We start from the raw sequence: 27,997 nt of genomic DNA on the forward strand, positions 1-27,997 counted from the left end.
ATCACTTGTAAATGACTTGTAACAGAATTTACAAAACATACATAAAATGTTAGAACACTTGCCAATCATTTATGAATGTTTTGTAAACGATTAGTTCATCATTAACTAACCACTTATAAATGACTTACAACTGAACGTTATTGTTATCAACAAGAAAAAAATTACTGAATGAGTGTAAAAAAGCATTGCTCAATGTTATATATAGTGTGAAATATGTCATGGCGACTGGATCTGAATGCATCTGAAGTAAACCAGCCCTGGATCATAACCTGCTCTGATAATGGCCAGACACTCCAACATCATTAGTGACATGCACTTCACTTTCATTAACAACTTTGATAATTATCCTAGGTAACAAGGACAGAAATTGCATGGAACAAGGTATTTTCATGAACAATTCATAAAGCATTTTAATATTTGTATTGTGGGGTAGCCATTTTCTAAAGCGATGAGGTACTCAAGGAGTGCTGAAGTGATTGCAGCCAGACAGGGTTTTTGGCTTTATCTGAAGTGCAAGAAATTCCACACACTAAAAAAATGACAGTGTTGTTTTTCGTCATTAATCAAATCTGTTGGATATTAGTCTAAAATACAGCTTTTGTCACAGCTTCTATACATGTCATGTATGCGTTTTGATCAGATGATTGAACAAAACGCCCATCCCAGTTTGAAAACGCCCACTGATTAGCCACCACCCATTCTGAGCAACCTGTAAAGGTGTTATGTTGAAAAATACGGAAAAATAAAAATATATGAACAGTTTTTTCCTTCTCTATAATCATCTAAAAATATTAAAAAGGTCAGAAAATACTCAGATTATACTGCAAGCATGAAGCAACATAGGGCTATTCTGCCCGCAAACACTACGTTACCATCGCGATGATGAGAGCAATTACATAGCTCTGTTTCATGATGAACTGTCCAAGCTGGAGCAAGGCACTGGGTCCAGGCCGATCAGTGGAAGGTAGAGGGTCCTCGTCATTCAATATTTCATTGCCTCCGTCACAGCTTTCGTTCTCCACAGTATATTCTGTGCATGCATTTAACACACAATCACACACACAGATTCTAAAATGTGAACAAAATAAACTTAATAAATAGATGTGAACAGAGTGTAAATCTCAAATATTTTAGGAGTTTGACGTTTGCAAACCATTACCTGTATATGTATCTGTGACTGTTGCAATTACAAAGCTATATCTAGCTTAGCAATAGTTCAGAAAGTTCAGATATCAGCACATCAACCCACCAATTCCTCTATGCATTGTTTTATCGTCTAGTCTTTAGTCATAGCTGACCTTGTTCTCAAACTCTCTTCTGTCCTGTTGTTTTGTGTGTATTTGGGCAAAATGTACACATGAATAATGTAGACTTTCTATATTTAATTACTTTTTAATGAACAATAAGAGATCTTCTGTGTGTATGGAGATAAAGCCAAGCAATTTGGGTAGTCATCCTCCAGAATCAGGGAATCCACCCCAGAACCTTCGTGGTCTTGCCATGTCCTCTTCCACACCAACACCATAGCCTAAAACATGGCAACAACAGCACAGAAAGCAGATGTTTAAATAATGGTATGATGTAGTGCTGCAAGTAAATGCTCTAATCACTAGAACAATGTTATATATTTTGTTGATTTGTGTACTTACATTATCCCAAATGTTTCTAAAGAATGTTTAAATCCAGAGAAATAAGCATAACTTGTTGGCAAACGGACTCTAAGATGAGATGGGTCATGTGCTCGTCACATGATAGTGGGGCAGGGAACAGCCAATCACATCATGAAACATGTGCTGCGCCTATATACCAAGCCCTAAAAGTACTCTTTTTGTGAAGAAAAAGTACATACATTTTTCCGTGTGTAGCAAAAGAGTACACAAGCTTTGGGACATACTATCACATACAATTGCCTCTTTAACGGTTGTTCTCTGTCGCATTCTATCACCATAAACTGGCCTGTCAATCACCTTGTCAAAGATAAAATCCTCCACATTTCATTTCATTTCATTTCATTTCATTTCATTTCCTACCGTATCGGAGAAAAATGCATAAGCACATTGATCTGCCAGTCGTAGGTCTTTCATGCGGAGATTTCTCCTCATATTAATGCATAATAATGCATTTAAAAGTTAATGGCCAAACGGATCTTTATAATAAATAAATAAATTATTGGGTTAAGCTGTGATTAGTCACTCAAAACTTTATCTACACCTCTCACCATCGGTTGCGCATATCCGCCATGTTTTGTTGTTTTTTAACACTTTTTACTCGTGTTTGTAGTTCCTCCTCCAAAGCACAATAGTATGTGGGCAATATTACTTTTTGTATGAGAGTCAGCTGAATTCACTACTCACAAATGTATGCACTCCATATTTCGAAGTGGGTGTAACTGATTTGGGATGTTTGTTTTTGTCTTGGGTAAAACTGGCCAAGATAACCACCTGTCAAAAGTACATGATACTGTCCTGGAAATTGCAAAGAGGTCATGAAAAAAATGAGGAAGAGGAAGGCCCAAAGGGGGCAAAGTGGTAAGTTGGGGACAATGTAGACCAGGGCAATGGAGGAAAATTTTAAATACCAGGCTGAGGCCTTTCACCTTTTTTATGAAAGGTAAACATGGACCACTTAACACCATACATAGACCTAGAGCACAAGGTGCCTCACAAATGGCCTTACGCCACAAAAAAACCCCAGACATATATATCCTGTCCCCTCCTGTAAGCTCTATGTGATCGATAGCCATAATCCCACGCAGAACTGCCCTGCAGCCTCATGTAGGTCCAACATGTTTATGTTGTCCTCCAGTCCTCTGCTGAACAATGTCTTCTTTCTTGCTTAACACAGTCCCCACCTGTTCAGTAAGTGGTTGTGTGTCAGGGGCGTCGCTAGGCACTTTTTAGATGGGCTTCAGCACCCTTAAATTTCTACCCAAAAATCTGATTAGCTCCGTAATATGTTCACAAATTCACGATCGCCTTAGTCCCCTTTAAAACTTTTAAAATGGCGGCATGCTTCGGCTCCTCCCCGTCTTTTAATCTGCGTTGTTCAGTGCATTCTACAATCCACATCTGCAATTCCGGGGAGCGAATCCCTTCGTAGTTTTCTTGTTTATTATTCCCATGATTATTTCCAACTGTTTCTTGTTTGCCAATTAGTGATTGTGTACTTACAGACCTCATGTTTCCTGTCAACTTTTGTGTCAAAAGCTTTGTCCGAGCTTTGTTTGTGTCAGTCTTCTGTCGTTGAGTCTCAATCTCACAGTTTAGGCAAGCCAAGTCATCATCTGTTTTTTTTTTGTTTTTTTTTAGTATTTGTTCTCTTCTGTAATAAACTGTTCTTGGTTTCTACTGGACTAGCCTACAGTTCACTTTACGTGACAGATTGTTTTATAGATAAAATATGCCTACTTCACAAGCTTGGTGAGGCAGTATAGCACAGACTCCTGAAGGTTATGTCATCACTGACTGCCATGTGGCATGGGAATCACAAAGGCTTAAGAAAGTAACAGACCTTCCCTGTTTTATTAACCATGTAAATAATAAGAGTCTATTGCTCATGATAATGGCAGTGTTTCCCATCGCTGGTCCTGGAGCCTGTCCTGTGAATATAGTGGCAAGTGCGCATTTTGTTGTGTGTGCTCAAAATGGATAGTCTTTACAGAAACTTCATGAGAGCAATTCTATCTATATTCATTTTTATTTCTATTGATAAATTATATCTTACCTCTTTTCTTTCAGGGGGGAAATGGTGCATTTTGGAGAAGCTTGATTGGATGCTGGAGTCTTCAGAATAGTTTTCAACATGTTCCTGAGCATGGTACATATTCGGGTTACAAATGCAGATCCATAGACAAACATGTACACAATTGCCTTTTTTTCAGTGTTTTCAGCAATACTTTTGGAGTGCAAAATAAAACAGATTTACCCAATTGCATTAAGTAGCAGTAGTGACTGCAGTAATATAATTAAGAGATTCGATTACAGGATTGCCAGGAGTTAAAACCGAGTTAGGTAGTGGCATTTTAGATATGCTAGAGCAGTGGTTCCCAACCCTGGTCCTGAAGTGCCCCAGCACTGAACACTTTAGATGTCTCCCTAATAAAACACACCTGTGTAGCAAACTGCACATTCTAGGGCCCAGTTAATGATAGGGCTCCCTCTCTGACTGCAACAGTGAAGAAAGGTTTGCTACATTTCGATTGGATTGTCCAACATAATCAGATAAGTCAGACACCTCAAACGTTGGATAGGCAGGCCTTCTCATTGATCCACAGGCAATCTCTGCCCTGCACCCATATTGAGACTAATTGGGTTAACACCCAAACAACCATTAAAATTCCTTTTAGATACAGCAGTGGTGGCTTAAAAAAATAGAAGCCACACAAATCCATCTAAATTCATAACCATGTTTAAAATCCTTAAAAATTATGTAAACTACAACACATCGGGCCACATGGGGTCTTAGGCACTCGATGTGCACAATCGGCTACACTGCAATGATGTAATTTTTGTCACTCGCACCTTTGCGCTTATGCAGAAGCAGTGAGTATAAACCAGGCTTAAGAGGTCATCTCCCAATTTCATACTCACATTAAGTGGTGTGACCAAAACTCACAATATTAATTTGCGCCACCTATAAAACTCCAGCATAACTGGGGTCTTGTTTGAGGTTAAGTAAAACTGCTACACCTGACTCAACTTATCAGCTCGTTAGTAAACTCCAAGACCACAAATAAGTGTGTCAGACATAGAAATTATGCTGTAGGAGGGCCACTTTCCTGCAGGGTTCAGTTTCAACTTGCCCTAACACACCTGCCTGGAAGTTTGTAGTTACACTAAATATTTTGATTAGTTGGTTCAGATGTGTTCGAGTAAGGTCGGAGATAAAAGTCTAGCTTCCAGGAGCACGTGCAAGCACTTCTTGAACTGTATAGTGAGAGAGTGATAAGGGTGAAATACCCCTCATCCCCATTCAGCTTGCATACAGAAAAGTATATATATATAACTACTTCCAAGCTCGTACCCCAAGGGGACACCACTGATAAAGTGGGATGCGTAGCCGCGGAAATGCCCATCCTCTTTCAGGCATGTCAGACAGCCCTTATTATGTGAACATGAAAGGAGCATATCCTTCTTTCTGTATTTAAAAGGAGAAGCGACACATGAGGAAGTGAGATGCGAGAAGTGGAATAACCCATCCTGCCTCACCTGGCCAGTCGCCATGTATGACCAAAAAACCTTAACAGTCCCTCATGGAGGTCTGGGAGAAATGGAAGACTGGTGGGGTAAACACGTTCATGACCCGCTAATAAACACTCATCCAGTCTACTTGGAGTGCGCTCCTGTCTCTCCACCGACCAGTCTAGGCATAATCTGGCGGTGGCGCAGGTCATTACATTACGTAACTCCCCATACGTGGGTGACGTGGAGGAGGCAGCCTCATTAGAGCTAGATCGACCGAGAAACATGCTCTCGCCCGGACTGGAAGAAGACGGCAAGCGGGCTTCAGAGTTTGGTGCGAGAGCATCGGAACTGGCAACATAGGATTGGGAAAGGGATAGACCCGACCCAAACTCTTCAGCTAGATCCAGCTGCAAACCCCATGTGTGCAGACAACGCTCTGCCTCGGCAGTAGCGGGTCCACCACTGTGGGGCGCAGACGCCTGGATCTCGTCCCCCGAGAACAAAGCCAGACGAGAGCAGGGCTTTTTCACTGTCAATGCATCACAGTGCGCACAGCTAGCCCCCTCAAGAGCTGACCGTGCGCGCTTCACTCCTCCGAGACACACCACACACAAATAATGAGTCATTGGGCGTGATGTATCTCTCACATGGAGGCATGCACTTTCTTTGCACTTTCGTACTATTTTTTTTTTTTTTTTTTAGCACATGCACATGAAACAAACGGCTTCATAGACTAGATGTGTTATGTCCGACTGGGATTCGAGCCCAGGTCTCCTGTGTAGCAGGTGGGAGCTCTACCTCGCTGCCACAAGGTGGTGTGTTTCGACTCAGAATGCAGAGACAGAGACAATGACTCAATTCAAGGGCTTTACTTGAAAAGTGGGGCAAAAGTATCCAACAAGGAACAGGCAAAATCAAAAGTAACAATCCAGGCAAAGGTCAAAGTCCACTATAACAGTCAGAATGAGTGAATAATCCAGAAGCAGGAGGCAAACTTTTTAAACAAGCAACAAACACAGGGGAAAAAACTCTAAAGAATAACTCATGGAAAGGTTTAGTCAACAGGACTACATCGGTGTCAACTCAAGACTGAGCAAAGAACTCAAGACATCAAGGGTTTTAAATAGGCAGCTTAACAAGGTTCAGGTGAAACTAACAAATCAATAATGAGAACATGTGACAGGCATAAAACAAAAAACACTGAGGACATAACATGGCCAAAAAAGGAACAACAGTCACATAATTCATGACAGGATGAGCAACTCTCCTGACTGCTGTGTCATCAATGTGAGTACTTAGCAGCAGCTGTTTAGCCCTGTAGCTACATAACGTGTTAGGAGGACAGGTATTATATGGCATATGCATATATCTGATGTTAAACTCTGCAGAAGATGATGGTAGCCCTCCAGGAGCAGATTTGGACATCCTGCCACATACTGTAGAAACATGTTTTTTTGTAGCCTCATGTCTGTGCGTGTGTGAAGTGCATTACAGTACCTCCTCAACAGATTGATTCCACTTTTGTAGTAGACTCATGACTGAAAAATACAGCAGTAGGAGCATTAGTGGGTTCATTATTGCAGGCCAGCTGCCATCTTCATGCAGAGCCAGGATATACGGTTCTGACATGTTGGTCTGGATGAGTGCTGTCAAACCAAACAACCTGGTAAACAGACATAGATATTAGATGCAAACAGATGCTGAAAGGTGTTGGACCAACAGCTTCAATGTGCCTTGACCCTGCAAGACTCTGGGACTCTACTGGTGTCATGTTTTGAGTTCTGTTCATGTTTAGGGGTGCTTTCACACTGGGCTCGTTTGCTGCGGTCCGACCGATTGTTCCCGGCGCCCCTGCAGCGTTGGTCTGATTTCACATTCAACTTGATTCTATCGAACTCTGGTGTGTTTGCGTGCATCTTACATCATCGCAAACGTGCACGGCGCATGATAGAAAACCAAACGTGGGACAATATATTGTGTTTTTTATTAATTTGGTGCTATTATGTATAGCTGAGTATACAACACATGTTTAGTGTGTGTGTGTGTGTGTGTGTGTGTGTGTGTGTGTGTGTGTGTGTGTGCGTGTGTGTGTGTGTGTGTGTGTGTGTGTGTGTGTGTGTGTGTGTGTGTGTGTGTGTGAAGCATAAGATGGCTTTCTGTTGCTTGCAAATGGACTCTTTTGAGGAGACAGTGGATTTCAATTAATTTGTTGCCCTGATTGCACTACACTGCAGACTCACTCTTGCTCGTACCCAAGGTAAAACTTCAGCACTATCATCCCTTACATGTGTTTTATTTAACTAAATACAGCATAATCGGCTAAAACACATGCGTAGTATACTGTACCTCACTTCCTGAACAAGTAAAGTGATTATGCTTCTTCATTGTAAAACACACTTGTACAGCATGCTTGATGTCAATAACATTGGCTTTTACTGAATGATATTGGTTTACTTAGTAGAGATCTGACCCAGACAACAACATAGTGTCGGCCCAGATCTGGACCGCATCTGGTATATGTGGATTCCACGCGTACCAGATGTGGGCCAGATCTGGGCCGACACTGTGTTGCTGTCTGGGGAACTGCACCTGGCAAAGTCATCCTGTGGAGGAATGAGCTGTTGGAAGAGGGGCAGCTGGTAGAGGTATAGGATAAGGATGTGTCCTCCACTGAAGATGGTCATCATTACACACAAAGAGCTGTAGTGCAGCAGAGAGACGGTGTAGTCCAATACCCAGCACCACACAAGGCCAAGAAACACCATGAAATACAGTGCTGACGTCAGGGAGGGAAACGTTATACCTGTCAAAATATGTAACATCATTGACTGCATCTATAGATCATTTTCCAGAATGCATGCGCACGTTCATCTCTATATGCATTACCTGCCAGTCCTAATAGAACAGTAACCAAAACTTTTCCAGCAGTGTTCATTACAGAAGACATGAGGAGTCTCAGACCAGTCATAAATATGATGAGTTTCTGCAGAACGTCAGGGGAGGAGGCAGGAGCTGTGCGGCTCTCAGCAGAGGTGTCTAAAGAGGAACCCTCAGACATTCCACTCTCCCCTTCATATTCTGAGTCTGAAATCTCCTCTTCTGAACCCTGTCAAATAAGGACACAGGACAAAAGCAGCCAACACTAAAAATGGAAATAAAATAAATACAGCAAAAAAACATCATTCCTTATAATCATTTATGTTACAATACAAAGTAGCCAGTACATTTTGGATGATTTAATCAATTGACCTATAGGCAAAGTTAAGTTCCAGCCATGCTTTAATTTTCAAGTAAACCCAGAGTCCTTGATCAACTGGCCCAGGTGTGTTTGATTTGACTCACAGAAAGCTGGACCTGCAGCAGCAGGACTGAGCAGAACCGCTCTACAATAACAAGACTAGCTGATCATTACCTCAGTCTCGTAGAGCTGCCGGCTGTTTTCACTGTGATGTAGCTTCTTGGGCTTACACCGCCGAATGATGAACAGTGTAGACAGGAAGACAGCAAAATCTGGCATTAGCAGACGTATTATGTTAAGTGTGTCCACATCGCTAAACCTGGAAAGAGTTCAATAAAAAAAGTTTCACTTACAAAAAGCAAATATACTGGAATCATTGAGAAAATTTAAAGTGCCCCTATAATGCTATTTTAAAGTTTCCTAATGTTGTTGTGGAGTTTACATGCATCAAAGGTCAAAAAACTGTTTAATTCTCTCATAATATACATTTGCACATCACCACATTTTCAATGATTCTCAAATAACTTGTGAGATGAATCAATCTCTCTAAATCCTGCCTTTCCGCTACTCTGCTCTGATTGGCCAGACAGCTCAGTCTGTTGTGATTGGTTTACCGCTTACAGCATGCGCGTCGAAAACAAAAACGCCCATTGCCATAACCAACGTAAGGTCTTGATATATTACCATATAAATCCGAGCGCGAGTCCTATGATGAGTTATTCAACCCGAACCTCCATCGCAAGCACGACTCGAGCAGGACGTTTCTCAGTGATACACTACTCAGTTTGAGGGACATTATGAGATGTTGCAACTGTAATTCCTCACCATCAGCATTAACAAGTGCATGTCCATCATAAACCATTTATTTTACTTGTAATAATTTATTTACCGAGTATTTTTCTAATATATTGTGGTGAATACATGGAAACTGTATCAATAACAGTGCATGTATGCAATGTTGTATACATTAGCCAAGCTCTAGCGTGAATGATCTGATGTAACAAAAACGTTGGTAAAACAGATATTGCTCAATGTGTAATCTTTCCTCAAAGTAGTGAGAACGACAGATGATCTGCATTCATAGACACAGTTACAGGTAATAGTGGTCCACAGCTGATTAGCAGAAGTATTTCAGTAAGACAGTGATAATGTGAGTTAGCCAGTTAGCAGGAGACCAACACAATATAAAACTAAGTATTCTGAACACCATCTTTCAAGAGCAAGCGGTTTGTGAATCCTGCATTGAACTCCGAAATTTGAGAAGCAGTCGTCAGTGAAATAGAGGGAACAGAGCAAAAGTTTAGGATTACACTGCTGTGATATCGTGGTAAAGATGAATTTTAACCACTGATTCTTCACATGCTCATCCTTGGGCAGTGAAAAAAAACTGGCTTTACCTTCACATTATAGAGCACAGTGCCTTCTCGACAAGATGCTATCCAGTATCCACTGGAATCCGCTGCTGGTTTGAGGTTCAAGTTTTCTCTGGTGTCTGCGGGCACAATAAGTGGGCGGGCAATATGCTAATGTTTCGTCTTGACGTCACAATGAAATGGCTTATGACTCGTTTGAAAAACGATTGCGAATTAGACTTGTAGACTAGATTACTGGTAGACTTGCATGGGATGCTGGTTTTCTGCTTAATTTCTCCTTTTTTGTTCTGAATTTAAAATGTGTTGTTTTTGCAATGCAGTCAGAGGGCCCTATTTTAACGATCTGAAATGCAAGTATCAAACGCGAAACACAAGTAACTTTGTGGGCGGGTCACGCATGTGTCCTTAAAATAGCATATGAATAACATGCGCAACACGCCACTGACTTTTAGACTAGGTTTTTCCTGGTCAGTGGCGGAATTGTTTTCTAAACCTGCAAAATAGAACCAGGGAACGTTTGCGGCGGAACACGCCTCCTTTTTCCGCTGAACCGCCCCTGGGAGCGCAAGTTCATTCCCTAATTTACCGACGTGCGTCTGTGGAGGGAAAAGTCCGCTGTGCGTGGGTGCAAAATAGGAATGATACATGCGTCGGTGTACAAAGTAAATTGCGCTGGGTGCAAGATAGGGCCCAGAGTCTTTTTTGACACTTGTCTCGCTTATGCAATTTTTATTGTTTAACTTTTTTTATTTTGATTTTGTTGCAGTAATCTGAAAAGCAGAATCACTCCAGGACAATGGAAGTTGATCAAAAACCAGAATAGTTTTATACAGTTTTCATAAAAACATAAGCTACTTATACGGATGGTGTGTCACATCCTTTCCAGAATTAACATTACTCTTTCCCTGTCATTGATCAGATTTTCTGTATGCTCTGTACATGGTCTTTGGGGCACCCTTTGATTTCACAGCTTGATCTCAACTGGTTTCTAAACACTGGTCCTGAAGAACACCCAACACAGTACTTTTTGTTTCTCAAAACTGACTCAGATTTTTAGGTCATATGCTCTGTTGACTATTTCTTTGATAAATTGGATAAAATATTTGTTTTATTTCTTCTTTTTTTGTATTTCATAAAAAAAAAAGTCCTACATCCTGCCCAATGTTGTCCTCCAAACAATGTGCAAATTGAAGCATATGAAATATAGTATCTATGCTACGGACTTCGACAAATTTGTTGGTACACTTACAGCTCATTGGAAGAACAAATTATTGATTCCATACTTGAAAGTAATATTCTCATGTATATCTACATGCCTGTGGTATGCCATATGTAATGCAAAGAAAGTGCGAAAATATATGAATTATAGTTTATTCTACAGAGATATTCTAAAATGGTCTGAACAGATTTGATGGTACACCTTTAAAAGAAATACAAATAATTGTATTACAGTGATGCTTTAAACTTGACTGTTTTGCTTAATTAGTATCTCACATGTCTTCAATCTTGTAATCAGTCATTCAACCCATTCAGGAGCTGTTTACAGGACACCGTTTTCAACTAAAGACCTAAACCTTTTTAAGCGTTTTGGCCGTTCATTTACATAACAATGGCGCTTTGGGTGCCTGAAAACGCAAACTTTTAAAAATGGGTAACAAAGTGGATGTTTTTAAACAACGTCTCTGCGTGATGTGACTGTCACGACACGCACACGAAAGGGTGATAGTCCAAGTGCAGTTTTATTGGGTAATCCGTAATCATAAATCCAGGAACAGGCAAAAGGTCAAGATCCATGTAAGCAGCAGTGTTAATTTTGACAGCAAATTTTGATTTAGTTTTAGTCATAGTCTTTTGACTAAAATGCCATTTAGTTTTAGTCCTATTTTAGTCATCTGAATTGTTTTAGTTTTAGTCTAGTTTTAGTCGACGAAATGCAATAAGATTTTAGTCGACTAAATCTACAGTAGTTTTAGTCGACTAAAATGTAATGGGTTTAAATTATGCATTAATTTAGAATTTCTCTAAAATTCCCAAACCCATATACTCCCGGAGAAAACATATATTAACTCAGAGGTCGGAGATCACGCCGGCGTGATCTGCTCGCTTTTTTCCTTATGAGTTGAATTGAGACCCGAAATACTCTTTTGAATTTGATTTTACAAAACAAGTTTCATACATCAATCGATTCTGTTAAATGTGTATTATTTTTGTGTATACTCACAATAAAAACAAAGTGCTGTGCTTTTTGCCAAATAAAGAAAAATAAACGTGATGCGAGTTCTGCCTTCTATCTGCCAGTGTCGTTCATTCTGAAACGCGTCCGAAAATGAACAATAACTCAGCGAATACTCAGTCAAACAGGCATACAGTCACACAGGCATGAAGCTTGAATTCTCTTCTTTTTAATGAAGTAATTTATATAAAAAACAAATATTCTCATCTTGTGAAATCTGTATTAAAAGAGAGCGATTCCAGTCGAGCTAATTACATCTAATTCAGATGTAATGTGACTCCGCCCACGGAGAGCGCGCACTATTCAAACGCAAATGACTGAGGCAATCCGCGCAAACCTGTGAACGGCCACATATCAGCTCGAGAAAACACACAAGTTTATTCAGATCATTACTTGTTTACACCGTCTTGCAGCTGTGAGGAATAATAATGGAAAATGTCCCCCAGAAGTGCGGGTATATCGAGGAGCGAGCTGAGGAATACTAGTAAGTTTTTTTCCTTCTCACGTGAATTTCTTCACCTGGGTTTCTGTTTATGAATGAATGAACGGCAGAGATGCGCGCTGTTTACCACAGCTGGCAAAGACAGTTTAAATTTAAATCGCGTGTGTGAATGAATGATGATGTTTCAGCAAACTGTATTGCTATACTGAGATGAGTAAAAATCGACTGAAATATGTTGAAATAAAATGTAGGCTATTTGTATAAGCAACGTATTAAACTGCAAATTAACAATATGCCCTAATATTTCATGAAAACAACGTTACAGTCAGGCGAAATATGAAAGTAATGAATACATAGATAAAATGTAGGCCTATAATCATTTTCTTTTTTTACAAAGAAAGAGTACACTTGAAATATTGTTGAAATTGTAATATTGTTGTAATTGTAACCTTTTTAATAAAATGGCAAAACATATTTACAAGATAGATGTAAGCAAAATCTTAAATGATCAATATAAGTCTTCTTCTAAATATCCTTTGTCCTTGCATTGTGGCTCAGTCAGTGTCACACCTGAATGAATGGCTAATTATGCAGTCATTATGCAGAGTGGGTGTTCTAAGTTGTAAACCACTCCTCGTTCACGCCTCCTCGCATATTGGCTTTCCAAGCAAAACCTGTTTTACATCAATTTAAATCAATGTATGGTTTTATGTGAACGATAAAGCAAGACTATTTTCACATGATTTTGAAGAAAAAACACTAGGCGAGGACATCCATTATTCAAAAGTCTTATTGACACATATTTACTATGTGTTTTGTGGCCTTATTTCAGAAATTTTAGTTTTTAGTTTTTTCAATAACCATGCATAAACATTATTCTCTCAAAAATGAAAACATGTACATACACATGGCTCACATATTATGGTAGCCCTGTTTGTGCTTTATAGAGTGAATTTACACCTTTGCCATTAATATGTTTATAAGCAACTGAAAAAAGCACAAATGTCAGGGCATGTCAGAACATCTCAAGGGCCCCAAAAACAGCTCAGACCCCAGAGGGTTAACCTGCTAATATGAATGATTTTAAAGTTTGAACATGCAATACAGATACAGATTTAACTACTGTAACTTAAAAAAATATCTTAAAATTAAATAAAACACTTTTCCTAAAGTAGAACACAGTCTTCTTTTCAATGAATGATATATGCATTCTTTATAACTACTTGCATACATCATTCTCTATTCTTTCAAGCAGACATATTTATTTGTATGAATTAAATATAATTAATCCTTATTAAAGCTATTAATGAGCAATGAATGCCTTTCTCTTTTTCTTTTGTTGCTTGATCAATATTAAAGTCCATATGAAATCAAAATTGACCATATTTACTTTGTTTGCCTAAATTGATCGTTTTGTGGTGAACAATTCATCCGTGCAAGTCAATCCACACAAAAAAAATTTTTGGCTTCATAATCTTTAATCAAAATCTGAAAATGCCCCTCCCCTCTGCATTGGAGGACCTTCTCTGATAACGTAGGTTTGAGGAATTGGTTTGGGCAACGCTTAACCACTCCCCTCAAACCGTTAGTCTGCTATGAGCAGAGATGGAGAGGAGGAGCGCTAGAGTAAAACCCAGCCCTCTGTTCAATATTCCGTTTCACTGGGAAATACGTCACAACACTGGAGAAAAGTCGTTTGCAACTTCCGGTTCACTCGGACTTTAAGGACACACATCAGGTTTATTACTCACTGTCACTTTAAGACATCGGATCATGTCCAATGACATGCGGATCCAATTACACTGATGCACATGCGATACACTCACAACTGTTTAAGACATAACCGACATAATTTACATGAATACTCTCCAAAACGAACATTTAGACAATGTTGTGTGTATTTGTCCATTCAGACACGAAAGAGAGCTCAATTCCGTACTCGCTGTAGGTGCTGTAGGTGTCTATGTGAATGGCTGCACGCTTCGGGTCGCGTGTGTGCGCACAGAAAACCGTACCGAATATAGCTCTTTTTTGCGTCGTCACTCTTATTCAGATCCACATGTCTGCTCTACTCATTCTCCCAGACGTTTACATGTTTTAACGTTTGATGAGACATGCAGCGCATGCCAACTCGTGTGCCGCTGGGTAGATCAGCACATCACAGTACAAATGTGCGCATCTAACACAAACGCAGGACATCAGACCGGATCGCTTCCCAAATCGTCACTAACATTTTTGTCTAGTTTTTATTCGTTGACGAAAATGTCAATAGATTTTCGTCATAGTTTTTGTCATTCAAAGCTAGTTTTTATTTAGTTATCGTCTCGTTTTCGTCTGTGAAAAAATGTCATTGACGAGAATAATGACGAAAATTATTCGTCAACGAAATTAACACTGGTAAGCAGTCCAAAAACAAGAAATAAACACTTAACCAAACCAAGACAGACTCTGGGAAGCGGGTGACAAAATAAAAGGATAAAGTTGGATGTTGATGCTGCGCCTCCCCTTTCGGTTGATGTACTCCCAATCCCTCTCATGAGGTGCTTGGATATGCACATGAGTGCAGTCAATAACCCCAATATTATTGGGCATGTTCCCCAAAAGAAAAAACTTGTGCTTGGTCTGGGTATTCTGGACATCTTTTGGAAGTGAAACAAACTGATTGACCAGGCTGGCCAATGCAATTGACACAGCTTTCACTACATCACTCAAAGTTGATTTGTCCACTCCTATATTGTCACCAACAACTTGGTAGAAAATCCCAGATGCATAGAAGCGCAGACCAATGAGGACCTGTTCTTTCACAGACAGACTGTGACTCCTTCGGGTTCTCCATTGAAGTTTTGGCCTGACAAGGTCTGCAATTTACTTAATATCAGCATTCCCAAAGCGAAAGCGAACATACAGTTCTTCAGTGGTGTATTGCTCCAGTGGTTGTGCACGCTCAACATACACCCTTTGACGGTATCCTCTTCCACCAAAACGGTGGTAGCGATGGACAATACCTGCCATGTAAGTGGAATATAAGATGGCTGTCAAATATAGGGCTGGGCACCGAACGTCGATACTTTTATGGTATCAAACGAAAATCTCTGATACTATGAGTGCCGAAAAATGATTTATCTTTCGGTGCCAAATTTCGGTTCCAAAAGCCAAGCGGCTGTGTCTGTGTGAGCCTGTAGCATACTTGCATATAAGGACCTAAAGCGCCGGCGATTGGCTGTCCACCACCACGTGACAGGGAGGATTTCTGAAGATACTCGCAGTCACACAAAACAAGTGTATTTGTTTTTTTCTCATGTGTTCTACCGCGTCATTTTACAATGCCAAAGAGGTCTAAAGTGTGGCTACACTTTATAAAAGTGGATGCCGAGTCAGCAAAGTGCAACATATGCAATAAGAGTATTGCAACCAAAGTAGAAATCAAAATACGCTAAACTTAACTTGTCTTGATTAAATTTTTTATTAAACTGTTTCCCCAAATGGATAACCAGTTTGACCCATCTGTCTCTCTCTGTAGGCCTCCAGAACATGCAGTCATCTTGGATGTTAAGAACAGGTGGAATAGCCTCTTTCTAATGGTGGAGAGGTTCCTCGAGCAGTTCCCTGCCATCCAGGCAGCTGCCATGGATGCTCGGTTAAAGAGGACAATGGAGAAGGACAGGTTTTTGAATTGGCTTGTTCTAGTATCAGTGCTAAATATATTTTGTTAAGAAGTTTAATCTTGTTAATAAAACTATGTGGACATTTTTCAGACTGGAGCAAGTTACTGATGATGACTTCAGAAAAGCAGAGGAGTTTGTTAAAGTCATGAAGCTACTGTATACTTCAACACTTTGCATGTCCGCTGAAAGGATTCCAACATTGGGTCAGATTCTGCCCATCTTGGGGAAACTTGAGCACCACTTCACCATAAGTGCAGAGGACTCCACATTTACTCAGTGCATCAAAGAAAAAAATCTAGGGTGATCTTTCAAAAAGATACTAAGTGAGTATCATAATCCTCTTGATTTGTCAATTGTTTTCATAAGGTATACTCAGAAACCTAACTTCCATACTATGTTCTTGTCTTGCAGGAGGAGTGCATTCAGCAGTTTTTGGAGGAAAGCACGGCCTTAGACCCAAGATTTAAGTCAAGAGTGGCAGCCGCAGATGCAGTGTGGGACAGAGTAGAGAAGGAGCTGATTAGTAGGGCCACCACACATCAGGTGTGTTTAATATTCTTATTACTGGTAATCTTTCTCCTCTTCCATTGTAAATCAAATCAATGTACATGATACCTGTGCTTCCATCAAATATAGAATAAAGGTGAAAGGACCCAGGCCCAGCAGCCCGAAGAAGACAATGAAGAGGCAGTAAGTGATGATGACTTATCTGATGAAGCTTGTGCAGCGCCAGTAGCAACACAGGTAAATATATACGGACATCCTGTTTCTTCCTGCTTAATTTTCAGAAGAAAATTAATATGTATGTTTGAGTCCGGCTACACAGTAATGTTGCCTTATTTTGTTTTTATCTTTTCTGTTTGTAGAAGCGGGCAAAGCTTTCTGCCCTTGAGGAGATTTTTTCAGAGGAATACATGGCAATAGAAGTAAGAGCCAAGAGCATGACCAGCACCTCAGAGAAGATTCAGGAGGAGATACAGCTCTACAGAGGTTTGCCGTGTACACTCTCCACAGTGAATCCAGCGACTTGGTGGTGGAGTATGAAGGACACACTGCCAATGCTATCCAGCTTGGCAGCCAGGTACCTCTGTATACAAGCCTCATCGACACCCTCAGAGCGTACATTTTCCACTGCTGGGGACACCATTAGTCAGGGGCGGGCCTGTCTGTTACCAGAAAAAGCCGACATGTTGATCTTTCTGAAGAAAACCTGCTGAGCGGTTAATCACAAATGCAGTTTGATTTTGCACTAAAAAGTTTTTTTTTTTTTACATTCCTTTGCATTTTAGTTGGCTCAATATTAGCCTGTACACAATGTCATTTGTTTATTTATTTATTATTTATAATATGTTCATGTTGTGGCAAAAAGGTTTCTCTTTTTTTGTTAATTTTGGCCAAGTTAGGATTGATACCAATCCTGAGTGTCTGCTGGCGCACCTCTATCCAAAAAGCACAATGAGTTTTATTAATAATGTTACCCTGAGTGAGAAGTGTTACCAGAATTTGTTTTAATTAAGGTGAAAAATAAAAGTTTTGTGTTTATCGTTAGGAACCGGTATCGAAACTGAGGTATCGAAATTGGCACTGGATCGAAAGATTTTGAACAATACCCAGCCCTAGTCAAATACCCACACACCAATTGGCTGATGTGCTGTGGCTTGTGTTCAATTAAATCAATCATGCCCAAGGCCTATAAATACTATGTTCACTACAACAGATGAGGTGGAACCATGGACTCAAAAGGACCTAATTTCACTGTTGCAGAAACCCATGCACTGTTGGAGGGTGTTAAGTGCCAATATGCCTCAATAGTAGGAAGCTCTGTTGTGGGTGGAATGGTGACTAAAAAAAGGAAGAAAGACATTTGGGTTGAAATCACCCAGAATGTGAATGCAATGGGGTCTGGCCAGAAGAGGACCTTGGAGCAAGTGAAATTTAGATGGAAGAATCTGAGGGCCAGAGCAACAAAGGACCTTGCTGAAGCAAAAAACACTCAAACAGGCAACAAACTCTTTAAGAAAGGTGAATACACAGATGTGGTTCTGGACATTATTGGAGGTGAGAACTCTAAAGCTCTGCACGGGATTCAAGGTGTTGTAGGGGATGGTGAGCCTACGATTGTAGAGGAAAGTGGGCCAGTTCCTCCTAATGCAGAGGAAACATTCATTCTGGATCTCAGCCCTATTATTGAAGAACAACCTTGATCATCACTGGTAGAGCCAACAGTCACAGGAGCTCAGAAAAGAGGCTTGAAGCGTCCTTTGCCGAATAATAATGATGATGCTTACGAATCACTTCTTAAATGAGAAACTGAAAGAGCAGAAGCACAGATACTCCTGGCAGAGGAACAAATCAAGCTGACCAAACTGCAGCAAACCAAAGCGAAACTTCAGATCCGCCTCCTAAAAGCAGGGCTTGGAAATGCTGGTCTCTCATCCTCAGATGAAGAAGAACCCTGAACATTCTTTATTTTGTTAACTATTGGACATTTAGCCATTTTATTTTTTAAGACGTTTTCAAAATATCCACAATGTATTTGTTAATGTATATTTGTTTTTTATTTGTTGCGGCTCAGATGAGTTTATTTTTGTGTTTTGTCTCAAAATAAGAAACACTTACAGTGACCCCATGTTGGCTCTTCTACCTGTTCTGGTAGCCCACATTGTGATATGTTATCCCATTTAGAGCACTGGTAATCTGGATTTGGTAATCTTGAAAACTGTGTATCTCGTTCAGGGTGATCCAGTCCAATGTTGCTTTGAAAATCCGGCATAAAAGTAAGACGGATGACCTGATCCTGAATAGGAAAAAATGGGATTTCCAAATCCAGATAATTTTGATCCAGATTAAATGTTTTGAACAACTGGCCCTAGAAGGTTACACTACAGGCTTCTCCCCTCCACCTTTTAGCTCGGAGGAATCACTCGTTTAAACACTCCATTCTTATGTTTCTAACCTCTACTTTGAAGTGCTTGAAGTGCACTGGATTGTTGACCTGATTCTATGGCAAATAACTTTTTTTTTTTTTTTTTTTGGAAAAGCTTGTAAGGATTACAATGTCCCATTCGAATGAGACCCCATTTTACGAGAGGTATAGTTTCCTTCTGGGCAGAATATAAGGAAATGGTGTTCACCGCCACCTTATATGGACACCCCTTGTGCCAAGAAAGGTGGCTCAAACATAATTGGCCAAATGTATGACACAACTGCTGAGTTCAGAACCGCATACTAGTATACTACTCTTTCTACTAATACAATATCGTTTTATGACAGAAATATTAGTAATATGCTATTATGTGGTTCTGAATTCATTGCCTTGTTCCCTTCAGCTCATGGAACTGAGGTTTCATGCAAAATAAGGGGGGGGAAAAGTTAATATTTTTTCTGGTTTTGAATAATTATATTATACTTGGCACAGTTATTTGGCATTTTGAATAAAATTGAAATTCTAAATTGAAAGAATTCATATGTTTCATACCTGACAATGCCGAGGTGAAAGTAAATGTTGTCCCATGGCCCAGTCGCTGATGAATAAAAAGCATGTATTATTATGCATGGATAATTTAAGGTAAATAGAAAACTTGACAACTTTTCAAAAAGCTGATGAATATGGAAGCCCCTTTCCACTTCAAAGTAAGTAAAGTGATTAGGGACTTCATGTAATCATGACTTTACATTCATCCATTCATTCTCCTAACCACTTGTCCTGTGTAAAGGGATAATGACATAATGACACCTATATGACACTTGCATCGTTTTGAATTGATTTTTTTTTTTTTACTTGAATCCTGGACATTTGATATTTAACAAAATGTTTTGACTTTTAATGAAGGTGATTGCATGTTAATATCTTAGGGGCTTTACACCAGGCCACTTCATGCATTTTCTGTGATCTGATAGCTATCCGATCGTGAAATGACCAGGTGTAAATGCCCTCCGCAACACATTCAAGACGGATTTAAATCCTTCAAACCACTTCAAGGGGAGATCTAACACACATTCCAGTCGAAACTGGACAAGTGTAAATGCATCTGGTTGTTGAAACCACATATGTAAATCTTACTCCTCCCAACAATGCTAAAAAATAAATGTGTGAGAGCGTGTTATTGGCTATATGTCTTTGTTACAGCCAGATATGACACACACATCACCGCAGATGAGCAGCTGAGCATCTATTCATCAAGCCAACGTGCAAACTATCACAAATCAAAGTGAAAGTAAGTCGCAGACACTTAAGACTTGTTTTTGTTGTTGTTAAGACATAAGAGCATGAAATAATATAAAATACGAGCATGCAGTTTATTTGTCTTTTCAGTTTTGCTCATTACTAAATGCTACAGTAGGCCCCATACCTAGTGTTCTCCATTGAGGCCTGGTTTCACAGACAGGGCATGGATTAAGACAGGATTTTGTTAAATTAGGGCATTTAAGTAGCTTTATAAACGTGCCTTAGAAAGAAAACATTACTGACGTGCATCTATATATAAAATCTAGAACAGTACAGGCTAGAACAGTGAAGAAAATAAGGCACAGTGAAAGATTTTTTTTTTTTGAGTCAACTTCAGCAGGATTCAATTAAGTGGTCACATTTCTTGAATATTGCAAGTGACTTGTCTGCCCACCACTGAGGAACAGTGAATGCAAATAATTATGCAAGTAATTTAATGCCTTTCTGTGATAGTACTCCAGGCTTCTGAAGAAAGCAAAACGTTGAAATAGAGAGTGGAAGTAGGAAGGTGCAGAACTCATGGCTGTTCTCAATGTCCTGAACTTGATGTGAGCAGCTACTGGTAGCCAGTGAAAGAAGTAAAGACAGGTTTGGCTTGGGCTCATTAAAGACGTGCTGCTGTGGTCAAGATCATTTGTAGAGGTTTGATTGCACATGCTGGAAGTCCAGACAGAAGAGCACTGCTGTGGTCCAGCATCCTCACAGTTCAGGAAGGGCTTGATCTTTCTAATGTTGCGCAAAGCAAACATTCAGGACCTCGCTGTTTTTGCATTGTGGTTTGCTGGCCTAGTGTTGTTCTTAACTAAAACTAAAGTTTATTATTATTAAAAAATCTTCTGAAATAAAAATAAAACAATGTTAAAAATAAATATTTTGTAAAATAAACAAAAGGACAGCATATAACAACTAAATTACTAAAATTTGAATTGAAATGAAAAGTAAAACAAAAAAATAAAATAAAAATAAAAGCTAATTTAAAAAAAAAATAGCTATACTATAAAAATGATACTAAAATAACACTTGGTTGGTCAACTTCTGTCTGTTCACAGTTTGACTTTATCTCCTATCTTAAACTTTCACAATTACTTTTATATTTTTAACTGTGAGCTACTTTTAAGCAATAATAACAATACTTGCACAAATAAGAAAAGATCTTACCGTCCTTGGGAATATATGTGAAGGTGATTTGCATCCCACACTGCAATGCCAAAAATATTACTCCAGTGGAGCAAAGAGCACGAAGAAAACTGCCAGTTTTCTCTGCATAGACAAACAGAAACAATTTTAATTCATTGCATTAACAATTTCACATATGATCTTACAACTTTCAGTTGTTAGGTTCCCTTCCATAGGTTCATTCGATGCTGTGTCCGTAACAGACACTGTCGGTGCACCCAAAAATTAATTGGCTGATGGCACTAGCATCACCGGAGCCTCAAAATGATGCATCATCACTCCTCAGATTTCTCTTTCAGAAAGCAATTGTATCTGGCCTGTGCTTGATAGTTATAATAAGGGCCTAAAATGAAGAGCCAAATGCAAGTAAAAACCGGTGTTGGCGGGTATATCGTGTCACTCGCAGGTTGGCTGGTATGAATTCTAACATTGAAATATTGCGAGAACATGAACGTGAACGACGCAACAGAGCTGCATCATCAGGAAAGATTAAGCCTTGACAAATTAAATATTCAAGTGTAAGAAGATGCAAAAGGGACCTCATTTTGTTATTATAGCCCAGAAAATCATTAGTAGAGCCCAGAAAGCTGCATCTCATACAGAGCATGAATACTAAACTGAGCTCTCTTTCACGTCTAGTCCTTCTTTCACGTCAGAGCCCGAGGATAAGAGGACAGAGCATACCATCGCCCCGGAAGCAGTGCCCCAGCGTGGATCTGACCTGGGGTGTGAGCCTGGGACAACAGCGGCCAAGGGCGGAGGACTGGCTGATAGAATTCGATGGAAACTTGTCGACTCCCACCCTATCCCACCCGATATCTAATTCATCTGTATTATCCAAGGAGAACTGTGAGAACTGGGAATTATTTTTTTCTTTTTGCTCTATCCTGTGTGAACTTGTGTCATGATTACTTTTGTCATCTCAAATCTAGTTTCATCGCCGCCACCACAGAGCTCAGCCAGTACTCCAGTCCCATTGCTGCCGGATGCTTGAAGCCCTGCACCGTCTCTGGGGATACCCTGCAATGACATCGAGCAACCACCAGCAGCGCCTATCCAGGAGGATCCTTGAGCTACGCCTCCAGTCTCAGATCTCTTCGCTCCATCTCGGCCCATCAGCTCCGTCATGGCTCCTCCCACCTTCAGGTCCACCAGAGACCCTCAGTCTAGTGGGTCCTCCAGAATCCCTGGTCCCACCGGCTCCCCCTTGGTCAGTCCACTTCCGCCACGGACTTTCGGGATATCTGCTGCACTCCGTCCCTGCACCCCTTCAGCTGCAGCAGGTTCCTCCTTCCCGTCGGCTTCGCTCACACCATTGTCGCCCCAGCCCTCAAGTACCCCAAGTCGTACCTCAAGTCGTCCCCCAGATGCTGTCAGCCACCTTAATAATTTGTTACATTTATATAATAAGAATTCATTATATTTATATAGCGCTTTTCTCTGCACTCAAAGCGCTTTATATAGAAGGGGAATCTCCTCAACCACCACCAATGTGCAGCACCACCTGGATAATGCGAAGGCAGCCATATTGCGCCAGAACGCCCACCACACACCAGCTTATTGGTGGAGAGGAGACAGAGTAATGAAGCCAATCAGTATATGGGGATGATTAGGGGGCCATGATGGACAGAGGCCACTGGGCAAGTTTGGCCAGGATGCCGGGGTTATACCCCTACTCTTTTCCGAAGGACATCATGGGATTTTTAATGACCACAGAGAGTCAGGACCTCGGTTTAACGTCTCATCCGAAGGACGGACATCTTAAATCCCGGAACACACCAAGCCGACGGTCGAACGCCGGGCAGTTTTTGTGCCTCGGCCGAATAAGTTTTCTCACTGTGTTCCGCATCGTCGGCTGAAATTGTTCCTCAACGGCTTTTTTCGGCCGATTCGACATGTTGAATCGACGTCGGAGCTCGTCGGTTAGTCGGGCCATCTGATAATTCTGATTGGCAGTTCAGCTAGCGAACCAGTGCACGAGAAAAAAAAAACCTGAGATGATGAAGTAAGTAAACGACGAAGTCAAGAGGGAACACACAGAACACTCTTCTCATTTGCTTTCCATTTCTCATTCCGATACGTGAATATTTTAAAAAGATATGGCTGTCTGGAACGAGGCAAGTGAAGAAGAATTGATCAGCATGATCTAGGAAAAGGCCGGCTTTGTATGACAGTACGGAAAAATGTTATGTTAACCATGTGGCGAAAGCTGAACTGTGGCGTAAGATCAAAAATAAACTTGTAAGTCAGGTAAGATTTCATTTTTTGGCAAATGAGGTCTTTAGAAAACGTTTTTGTTATTTTTCAATAGTCCATAGTAAAAAACAAAACAAATCACATTTGTTAGGGTTTTGTGTGTGTGTGTGTGTGTGTGTGTGTGTGTGTGTGTGTGTGTGTGTGTGTGTGTGTTTAAAATCGGAGGTTTCAGCTAACTTGAGTTCTCGACACCGGTTCGGGAAAGCCCCTTGAGCCTGTTTCTGGAGTATTTCACCCATTTAGTGCACTTTTGCTTATTTTTCGCCTCCGCTTCTTCCTTACCTCTTCCACAAGCAAAAGACCAAGGGCTGACAACGCCAGTGCCATTTGCAACGTGTCAGACATTTCTAAAATTTCACGAATCCGTCTGTGGTGAGCGAGATTCTGATCTGCCATTTAAGTTAACTTTGCTTTATGTTTTGTATCCATGTAGCTCTTCCGGTCTCCTGCTTTGAGTATCTAAAAAAGACTACTGACACCTGCTGGTATGGAAAGGTATTTCCTTTTACGCAGGCGCAGAATGGACGTGCTACTTGGCCATCAGGTGTTGAGCGTCGGCTTGGTGTATCAGGGCAACTTTTGACCCAGACGCTGCTGACGTGAGCTGACCCCGCAGTCTGCGTTTGTCGCCCCTAGTTCGTCAGCGTCGGCTTGGTGTGTTGCGGGCTTAACACCATCTTGGCTCCTCCCTCCTTCGACTCCGCCATGGGCTGTCGGCACTGGGGAGCTCTGGGTCTGTGCCATCGGCCAACCACCATCGTCACCGCCAGGGGATCGTCGTCCTACCATCACCATCCTTTTGTGTCGTCTGCCTGTCGTCTATCTATCCATGGATGCTCCCTCCATCTGTTCCTTCGTGGAGTCTCTGCCTGTTTCTGCCAGCCCTCTGCCTGCTCCTCCTTTCCAGCCCTTCTCCAGCTGCTCGCCCGCCTCCAAAACCTCCACCCTCCCTCATCTGTTTATGCTGTTCTTCTTACGGCACAAGGTCATGCCTACTCCGCGTTATGTCACTATTATGTTCAATTTGTTTTCATTAGTCACATGTTTTCCTTTATTCAGTTTTCCCGCCACTCCTTTGTTACCATGGTCACCGTCATTATAAGTTAATTTGGTTCAACTGTGTTCTATTAATCATCCTCATTTGTGTTTGCTATATAAGTTTGTCCCTCACATTCATTCTCTGTCCTATCACCGTAATGTTAAGTTGTGTGTCCTATCACTTGTCTGCCTGCTTAAGGAATTATTAAACTTTTGAGTGTTTTGATCTTGATCCGTCTTCGTCTTCCTGCCTGAACACGAGTGTGACAGTTACGCTGGGTTAAATAGGTACTAAAATAACCCGTCACTATAAAAAAAAGACCCAATGTTTAAAAAAACAAAAGAAAAAACAACGTTTTTTAGACCCACATGGATGAGTTGGGTCTTTCTCGCATGGCTAAAAATCATTTCATGCCAGGTGAGGAAATGAAACAGTTCATGGAAGCAATAGTGCATACTATATTGTCCTTTATACAGTATATGCCACTTCGTTATCTCACAAATGGCAAAATCCAACTATAACACATTTAGTGATCCTTCTCTAAAAAGGAACAGAATGCCTTGTGTTCACTATAAAAGCGAGGTTGATTCTGACTTTTACTGCCCTGTATATCCTGCTTCACTACATTCACTTCAATAGTTGACAGGAACACTTACAGTATCTCAACAGCTCATGAACAGATTATGCCAGATCTAGATGGAAAATCAAACAGAGTGGGAAAATAACTCAGCGAAGAGAAGCCAGACACAATTACAAAAGAAACCCATCTTAAACATATCATAAGTAGCATCTATTGCTATTTGCACTTAGTGAAATTAATAAATTAAGACAGACATAACAATATTTGTACTGTAATTTTAATATTGTTCTGTAAAATATAAGTAATAAATATCTATTATAATAAAATCTACTCTAAAACTACATTTAATAATACCTATCCCAGCATCACGAGGCAGTGCAATAAATGTAATACTATTGCACTATAAAAAATCAATAATAAATGTCTTATCTATATAGACTGTCTTTTAATGAACAAAACAGCTTTTGCAATAGCTGTAAAGAAAAAAAGCATTACAAACCACAATGTTTTTTATTATGTTTGATAAAAATTTATTGGATTTGTTGGATCTTGAATTTAATGCACTTTAATACATTTTGGACCCCGCTCTGCACTCTCTTGACTGTAGATTTATTTATTATTTTTTACTGCTAATTCTGCCAGTTAATCATCACTGGTTGATCCTGTGCTTTCCCCCACAGGATATTTAACATCATTAGTCTTTGTAAAAGTATGGGAAATGAGAATGCTGTATCATCTTGGTTGGATAAAGTGTTAAAAGAGATTTTGATTAGTTAGCAATAAATCAATTATATTTGTGAAAACACTTAGCTGATGCAGCAAATGTGTTACTGATTGCCTAATTTTTTTCTAAAAGCTTTGTCATCTTTTTTTCAGCTGATACCTTATACAATTATACCATCCTTAACTTGCATTTTACAGTAAACACTGTGTGTGTGTGTGTGTGTGTGTGTGTGTGTGTGTGTGTGTGTGTGTGTGTGTGTGTGTGTGTGTGTGTGTGTGTGTGTGTGTGTGTAAATTAGTTTAAAGCAAGGACAGAGGAAATATAGGGAAATATGTGAGAAAATGTCTGACAGGATTATATGGATCTATAAAGCACTCAACCAAATGTCCACTTGCAGGTAATCTCTGTAGCTTGACTCTGCTGACAGCACAACTCTCTGGAATTATTGTAATGCATCATTGATGAGATGGCTAGACCTTTAACAATGTTTGCTGAATTGAGAAGAATACCAACCAAAACTAAAAAAATATACTGTGTGCCATCACTATATATACTACACACACACACACACACTACTACAGATACTCTTTTGTCGTATCTATAGGAAAGGTTGTCACAAAATATTACAGTACATTACCTTAAACATTACCTTACTATAGAGAAAGCATTACTGATTCTCACTTACCCTTCATAGTAGCCAAGTCTGGACTGGGCAACAGCGGTACGGACAGAAGGAAAAAAAGATACACGACTGACAGCCCATTGTACCTCAGTGATATTGCTGTGGGGAGAAAAGTATTACAGTGTAAGTAAAGGAAAAAGTATAAGAGACATAAGAATACATGGGTTATCATTTGGCATCATTATTCTATGTTTTTTTTTTCTGCTACCATGCTATTTAGTGGCAACATTCCAGAAATAATTTCCCAGATGCAAGTTATTTATCGGCAAGAGCATATTTTAACCAAACAGGAAAGGAAACGGCATGCAATGTGGTTCTCTTTGAAAATATTTGTTCAAATTATGAACAAAAAATATATATCATTAATTCAACTTAAACACTTGAATATTAATATTCCATACATTTATTGTGAAACCAAATTCCCTGGTTCAAGATTTTCGATTCAAGTCGATTCATTTGAGGAACATCTTGGTAACGCCATCACACAGCAATGCTTTATAAGGCAATAGACTGCATGTGTAGCTCCTATTTACTTGAATGGGAAAGACCAAAACCTGATTTAAAGACCAATTATATTTCAGCATTATTGAAATATCTACAACATTTGACAAAAATGGTCTCATGATGAAAAAAAAAGTAAAAAAAAATAAATAAAAAAATTTAATGTTAATTTGTTTAATGACTTAATGTGTTAATGACTGTTAATGTGGAATTAACTCTAGAAAAGCGGTTTGACTTCTACTACAAGATGCCTATGGAGTTATTCAGTCAGACAAAAAATAACAAAATAGCCCAGACCAGATGTAATCTACTTTCAATTTTAACAATTTTCTTCTTTTTTTTATGTTTTTTTTTTATTTTTATTTTTATTATTAATTCTGCTTACACAACACAAAATTTTGTTCCAATTTTGTAAATGGTTACAGTGGAAAAACTGGGCATCATACACTAAATGACTGAGGATTACACATTACCGGATTTTCAAATCTTTCCCAACACAACAAATTTACACAGAAACACGGACCTCGTTGCCCAATGAAACAAACGCACAATCCTGGGCAGAAAAAACTAGGCCAAGCCAAAAATGGCAAAATATGTAATGGTCTTGACCATAATCACAAATCACTGGTCAGTAAATTAGCAAGAATTATTACACGAATACTGTAGATAAAGTAACT

At 39.8% G+C, this 27,997-nt stretch overlaps 1 protein-coding gene and 1 pseudogene across 2 annotated transcripts in view; both read right to left on the bottom strand.

Moving 5' to 3' along the window:
• LOC308691863 (piezo-type mechanosensitive ion channel component 2) overlaps positions 1–27,997 on the bottom strand; it is a 107,268-nt gene that overhangs the window by 69,424 nt on the left and 9,847 nt on the right. The window contains 10 exon segments of the mRNA XM_081367425.1: positions 873–1,028; positions 1,403–1,528; positions 3,724–3,807; positions 6,681–6,846; positions 7,773–7,986; positions 8,070–8,289; positions 8,596–8,740; positions 19,613–19,658; positions 21,521–21,622; positions 26,823–26,918. Coding sequence (XP_081223551.1) covers positions 873–1,028; positions 1,403–1,528; positions 3,724–3,807; positions 6,681–6,846; positions 7,773–7,986; positions 8,070–8,289; positions 8,596–8,740; positions 19,613–19,658; positions 21,521–21,622; positions 26,823–26,918 — 1,355 coding nt within the window.
• On the bottom strand, positions 14,897–15,481 carry LOC308692398 (putative nuclease HARBI1; annotated as a pseudogene). The gene has a single exon. The product of its transcript is annotated as a putative nuclease HARBI1 (transcript).

The sequence above is a fragment of the Scardinius erythrophthalmus genome (genome assembly GCF_964197995.2).
Source record: "Scardinius erythrophthalmus genome assembly, chromosome: 6".
Classification (NCBI taxonomy): Eukaryota; Metazoa; Chordata; class Actinopteri; order Cypriniformes; family Leuciscidae; genus Scardinius; species Scardinius erythrophthalmus.